Source organism: Zerene cesonia, unplaced genomic scaffold, assembly GCF_012273895.1.
Source record: "Zerene cesonia ecotype Mississippi unplaced genomic scaffold, Zerene_cesonia_1.1 Zces_u008, whole genome shotgun sequence".
NCBI classification, from domain to species: domain Eukaryota; kingdom Metazoa; phylum Arthropoda; class Insecta; order Lepidoptera; family Pieridae; genus Zerene; species Zerene cesonia.
In genome coordinates this window covers 488,894-494,438 of record NW_024045138.1, presented here as the reverse complement: position 1 = coordinate 494,438, position 5,545 = coordinate 488,894, and the positions used below count along the sequence as shown (strand labels likewise).

The window sequence follows — 5,545 nt, the reverse complement described above, 5'->3', positions numbered from 1 at the left end:
AAAGTAATAAATGTTATTTGCAGTTAACAATTTTCTTTTTTCTTTATTACAATATTTATGGCAAGACTAGGTAGTAATCCAATTGTACTTTATGCAGATCTTTTACTTTATTTGTTCCAGAACTACTAGTGCATGGAGGTTTCTTATCTTGTCTGGTGTCCAACACATTTTGGCTTGCGTCTTTTATATATTATATTTACATCACATTCCTAGGGTATAGTAGTAAGTATAGATTTTTATTTTATTCTAACTAACTTTTGCCTGCGATTTGGCACGCGTACAATTCGGAGTAGTTTAATATGTTCTTTCCACTCTATCGATTATAAAAAGCCCTATCGAAATCAGTTGTGTAGTTTTAAAGATCTAAGCATACATACATAGGGACAGTTGCAGGAAGAGGTTTTGCTTTATGCTATGTAGTGACAACCCTGATGAAAATGATGAGTGAACAGGCTAGAAAAAAAGTGTCAGTAATTGAATGTAATAAAAAATGTTTTCTTTTTATGTTCTAAGCCAATATTTTTTATGACTTGACTTAATGTCCTGTGGCCCCTATGTGGGGCAGAGGGCGTCCACAGTGCGCCGCCATCGTCGATAATATTTTTTATAAGGGGCCATAATTCAATCTATGAATATAATCTTTAAACCTTTGTGGTTTTTCCTTAGTTACTACACAACATTTAACTTGTTAAGTTTTTTTTGTTCTGATAATAAAAAAAAAATCAAAAAATTTTCTCTTTTCAGATTTACCGATGATGAAAAACGCGCGAATCTTCCTATTCCCACTTCCTATTTTGTTCTTATTTTATTTAGGTTCATTATTGGCCAGTTGGAATCTAAGCCATATGTTAATGGACTTCTACCATTACAGAGTCTTGTAAAATACTTGAATACTTACAAATAAATATAACACAATTATCAAAAAATAATAATATACTAATTTTTTATTGAACAAGTCCTATGTAATATAATGTTGTAAGAAAATGATATTCATTGCTAATGTTATTGAATTGTACATACTATTTAATAATAAATATTTAACAAATAAATTTGTCTATTTTTACCTGTATCCTACTAACTTTTCCAAAATTTTCATCAACATATCAATGATGAGAAGCGAGAACACAACGTCCGCGAAAGAGTAGAATAATTGGTCAATGTAAAATCGACACGCATGACAATGAGATCTGATTTTCGACCAAAAACTATTTGAAGAAATTTGCATGAAATAGTAGTACTACCGTCTACCGTAGTTATATCTTTATATCTACCGGCTGATGGCTTTTTCCACATATGTATACTCTATGGTTGCACATAATTTATTCTCTGTGCAGTTGATGTGGACGGTTGACATTAGATAAAACACATATGTTTGACATTTCGTATTTCAGTAATTTCGTACGACAGAAGTTTCATCACAACAAATACATTTCAATTGCTTATTTTATGTGATAAATTATAAAGATTACTTCGAAATGTCAGGTACATATTATTTTGTGATCGTGGGCCACGCTGATAATCCAATTTTCGAAATGGATTTCATTCCTGTTACCAAAGAAGTTAAGGTAAAATTTATTTTCATGTTATAAATTTAATGCACACTTTTATCATTACGCCCATCCCTTTCATATGTTAAAAATATTTCAATACATAGCGATCGCGGAACTAATGATTAGCGTATTAATCTATTTACTAACTTTACGCCAATTTATTTTCAGAAAGAGGACAATCGACACTTAAATCAATTTATAGCTCATGCAGCATTAGATCTAGTGGATGAACATATGTGGAAAGGCACCAATACATATTTGAAATCTGTAGATAAATTTAACCAGTGGTTTGTCTCAGCTTTTGTTACAGCAAGTCAGGTAAGTCAATGTTAACACATCTTCACATTAAATGTTATTTCATTAAAAATTATTTAAATCTTATTTTATTATTCTGAGCAGTAAATATTAATGGTAATCAAAATTGATAATTTGTTACTTTGCAAATTTATTGCTCTAATGCATTGCCAAAGCTAGGCAAAACACTTTTTCCACCTTACAACCAAATTTTTCAATATTTTCCCAATCATATAAGCAAATAATATTATAGATGAGATTCATCATGGTGCATGAAGCGAGAAATGAAGATGGAATCAAGAATTTCTTTACTGATGTGTATGAAGCATACATTAAACTGATGTTGAATCCATTTTACAAAGAAGACACTGTGATTAACTTCCCAGCTTTTGAGAAGAAGGTGCAATTACTGGGAAAGAAGTATCTAACATAGCCCAAGCTTGATGTTTTTAAAGGGTTATTGATGAAAGACTGATAGTGAGTGTCAGTGTCCCTTAAAATTGACTGAACGCTACAACATTAAGGGCTTAATATAAGATATAATAATGTTAATAAATTGTTTACTATAATGTATTACCAATAAGTGTTATAAATGTAAATATTTTAAAAAAAGATGTCTTATATCTAATTTCATATTTAATGAATGGTGGATATCAACAATCTATTATTTTAATTCTACAATTGGATGATGCATGAACCATTAATACATAATACTCATAATAGTCAGTGATATATGAATAGTTAAAATGCTAATTCTTTACTCTCACTATCAGGAAACCAAGGAGAAAAACTATATGATATATACTATATTATATAAGGTATCCTTTAAAAGTATAATTGTTGCAATACTTAACATTACTATACCTGATATTGTAGATTTATTAGAGGTAATATGCTAGTGATGTGTATGTAAATCTATGAAATTTTAAATTAGGTAGGTTTTAAGTTCTTTACATAAAAATACTACTAAGTTAGTGAAAACTCTGAAATTATCAATTCTTGTTGTTGTTCTTTGTATGTTGTCTTAATAATAACTTGTAACCAGTTTCACAACTTCCAGATAAGTTTGGTTTAATTCATATAAGTTAAAATGGCATGCATGATGAAAATACATGTCAATAAATGTTTATATAATATGTGTAACTGATACAAGCAGTGAAACTAGCCCATAAAACTGTACATGAATATAATTACTACTATCTTTTCTAAAGTAGGTAATGAGAATTCAATCCTTCTAACATATTATTTAAACCAATAATAAATGCTTAGATTGTAATCAATAAAGTTAGACACTAGTTTTAGTAATCATTTATTGAAGAATAAACCTACAATTTAACACTCAATCTCAAATATCTTACCCATTGTACCATTAAAATAATTATAAATTTGCTGCCCTACTTTCTAATTAATACTGAAATAAAATATTACTTGAGAGGATTAAAAAATCCAGTTATTGGCAATGACATAAAAAAAAGTCAACAAATAAATGCTCACTATTTTAACTCACAAATAATTTTATTGAACAATTATGACCAATTAATTCAAATAGTTCCCCATAGACTTATAAACTCATATAACTAATTATTGCCTCAAATATTTATACAAATGCTCAAGACTGCATTAAGTGTAATTCTCAAAATATATCAGGTAAATTTAATTCCATTTCTGGAATACTGTCAATGGAGAATTCATCTGGAAAAAAGAAACCATACTATAATTATTGCTACACAATAATAATATGTGCTTTTATATACTATGCTTTTATAAACAGTCATTTATACAAAGCATAGTATGTATAAGTATAAGCAAGATAACTCCTGGAGACTAAAAAGGATTTGAATTTTATGCCATAAAGTAGACTGTCTATTAGTTTACACACAATTTATATTCTTGTAATTCCTTACAAATATCTACCACTTTTAAAAGTAATTTCTATTATCATCTCAATCTGAACTATCCTAGCACTAAAATTAATGAGAATATATGAACTCTTTTTTAACTTTTTAACTCTTTTTTTACAATTATAAATAAAATGCATTATTCCAGATTTTAGCGGCTTAACCAAGTATTTCTTTAACTATTGTGTTATTAGCTGTTGCTCGCAGCTTCACCCACTTGGTGAAAATCCCCTTAGGGTTAGCCTATCATAGTGACTATATTCAGTTCAAAATTTTATCCTAATTGGTCTGGTAGATGGCGCTGTGCATCGATAGATCACTCACCTTTGCATTACATATTTTTATTTTGGAAAATAAGCAGCATCACTGCCAAATATCTTACAAATTTGTGTTTATCATATTGAGTATAAAATAATACCTGTATAGAATTCATCTTGATATGAGCAATCTAACTCAAGACTGTATCTTCGAATGGCTGGCGGTGGTGTGTTTGGAGGTGAGATGTCCTTGGCAACCTGTAGCTCTGTTACAGGCAGATAGTCAAATAGGTCTGCATGAAAATTATCTGTAATATATCAAAATGACATGCTTTACCTGTTTAGCAGCACTTTTAATAAACACATACACTATGAACAGAAACCACTACAACACAGTACATTAGACCTTAGACTAAGCATGGAGGAGATCTGATTGAAGATCAGAAGTGAGGGACTGACAAATCTTGATAAATAACAATTCTCTTGTCTAACGACTATTACAGATAATTTCCTATCATGTCCACAAAGAATAACACAAATTGACTGGAAAACCACAGAGCGACTGAGTAATACGATAAAATAAAGATAGTTGAATTGAGAATCTTCTTTGATTTTGAGAACATCATATAAATAGTGAAAAATGTTGAAAATAATGTATCTCTGAATATTGATTGGGATTTGAAAATAAATGAAATTACAGCCTGTATAAGGCAACCATATTTAAATATTTTTACTATTACATTAGTGGTGTTGCAAATATTCCTATTGTCTCTGGAATAAAAAAAAAAGGTTAAATCTGCACTGTAATTTTTTATTCTTTCTAAAAGGTATACTTACCATATCTGTAAGAGGGCTTAGTGAACTCTAGCTCTTCAAATGAATACCCTTTCTCCTTTTTGGAGTCGTCATTATATATGAGAGAACCAACGTTGATAGCTCCAGGACTACATTGGCGCATAGGCGTATTATTCAAGGCTTTGCCAATATTTGAAAGAAATGATTTCTTCTTTTCCATATTTTTCTTCGTCGGTTTTAAAGGCTCGTTAGGCTTATAGGGGCCAGCAGACATTGTTTTACCCATATTTTCTAAAATAAATGTAGGTAATGCAATTAAGATATTAATCAAACATTTCTTCAGATATATAAGAAATTTACGTTGATTTTTTTTTATTTCTTACCAATGTTGGATAGCGGTTGACGAACAACATTTTTGATTGCTTGTCTTGTAACTGTATCGCCGAAAATATCAAATAGTGATTCAGCCATATCTTCCTTAGTAAAGTTGTAATATAATTAAATTGTTCAATATTGCCAAGAATAGGCCTGAGTTTTTCAGTTAATTTGCAAACACAGATTAAGAACTGGTTAGTAGTTACTCCGTAATTTGCAAACAAAATAACGGATAGCCGTTTGAGCTTAAACTTTATCCAGTTGCCAATAATAAAAATGTTATATTATTATCCATTCAATTTACTCAAATTTCGACGGACCGAAGGACGTTTTTTAAAAAGACAAGATTTTATTTAAACGTCTTTAATAAGTGCTC

At 29.7% G+C, this 5,545-nt stretch overlaps 3 protein-coding genes across 3 annotated transcripts in view; 2 read left to right on the top strand and 1 right to left on the bottom strand.

Annotated features, from left to right (window-relative positions):
- The window catches only part of LOC119839103 (protein unc-50 homolog), a 4,319-nt gene extending 3,270 nt beyond the window's left edge, over positions 1-1,049 (top strand). The window contains exons 5-6 of the mRNA XM_038365300.1: positions 121-222; positions 745-1,049. Coding sequence (XP_038221228.1) covers positions 121-222; positions 745-881 — 239 coding nt within the window. The 3' untranslated portion in view covers positions 882-1,049. The remainder of the gene's footprint in view (positions 1-120; positions 223-744) is intronic.
- A 338-nt stretch (positions 1,050-1,387) lies between these two features.
- On the top strand, positions 1,388-2,448 carry LOC119839120 (trafficking protein particle complex subunit 2). The gene is made up of 3 exons (XM_038365317.1): positions 1,388-1,565; positions 1,719-1,868; positions 2,098-2,448. The coding sequence occupies exons 1-3, from the start codon at positions 1,476-1,478 to the stop codon at positions 2,275-2,277; spliced, it is 420 nt and encodes a 139-aa protein (XP_038221245.1). The 5' UTR covers positions 1,388-1,475; the 3' UTR covers positions 2,278-2,448.
- Positions 2,449-3,137: 689 nt separating this feature from the next.
- LOC119839119 lies at positions 3,138-5,409 on the bottom strand. The gene is made up of 4 exons (XM_038365316.1): positions 5,178-5,409; positions 4,837-5,085; positions 4,161-4,307; positions 3,138-3,536 (listed from the first exon to the last, which is right to left on the bottom strand). Exons 1-4 carry the CDS (start codon positions 5,263-5,265, stop codon positions 3,478-3,480), a joined length of 543 nt encoding a protein of 180 aa, XP_038221244.1. The 5' UTR covers positions 5,266-5,409; the 3' UTR covers positions 3,138-3,477.
- Positions 5,410-5,545: the final 136 nt, after the last annotated feature.

Bases quoted from the DNA above. Each gene is read 5' to 3' on its own strand.
- LOC119839120 (XM_038365317.1), top strand. From the start codon at position 1,476: ATGTCAGGTACATATTATTTTGTGATCGTGGGCCACGCTGATAATCCA. The intron at 1,566-1,718 runs GTAAAATTTATT...ATTTATTTTCAG, and splicing joins CTGTTACCAAAGAAGTTAAG to AAAGAGGACAATCGACACTT. The intron at 1,869-2,097 runs GTAAGTCAATGT...ATAATATTATAG, and splicing joins CTTTTGTTACAGCAAGTCAG to ATGAGATTCATCATGGTGCA.
- LOC119839119 (XM_038365316.1), bottom strand. From the start codon at position 5,265: ATGGCTGAATCACTATTTGATATTTTCGGCGATACAGTTACAAGACAA. The intron at 4,308-4,836 runs GTAAGTATACCT...GATATATTACAG, and splicing joins TAAGCCCTCTTACAGATATG to ATAATTTTCATGCAGACCTA. The intron at 3,537-4,160 runs GTATTATTTTAT...TCTTTTTTCCAG, and splicing joins TCAAGATGAATTCTATACAG to ATGAATTCTCCATTGACAGT.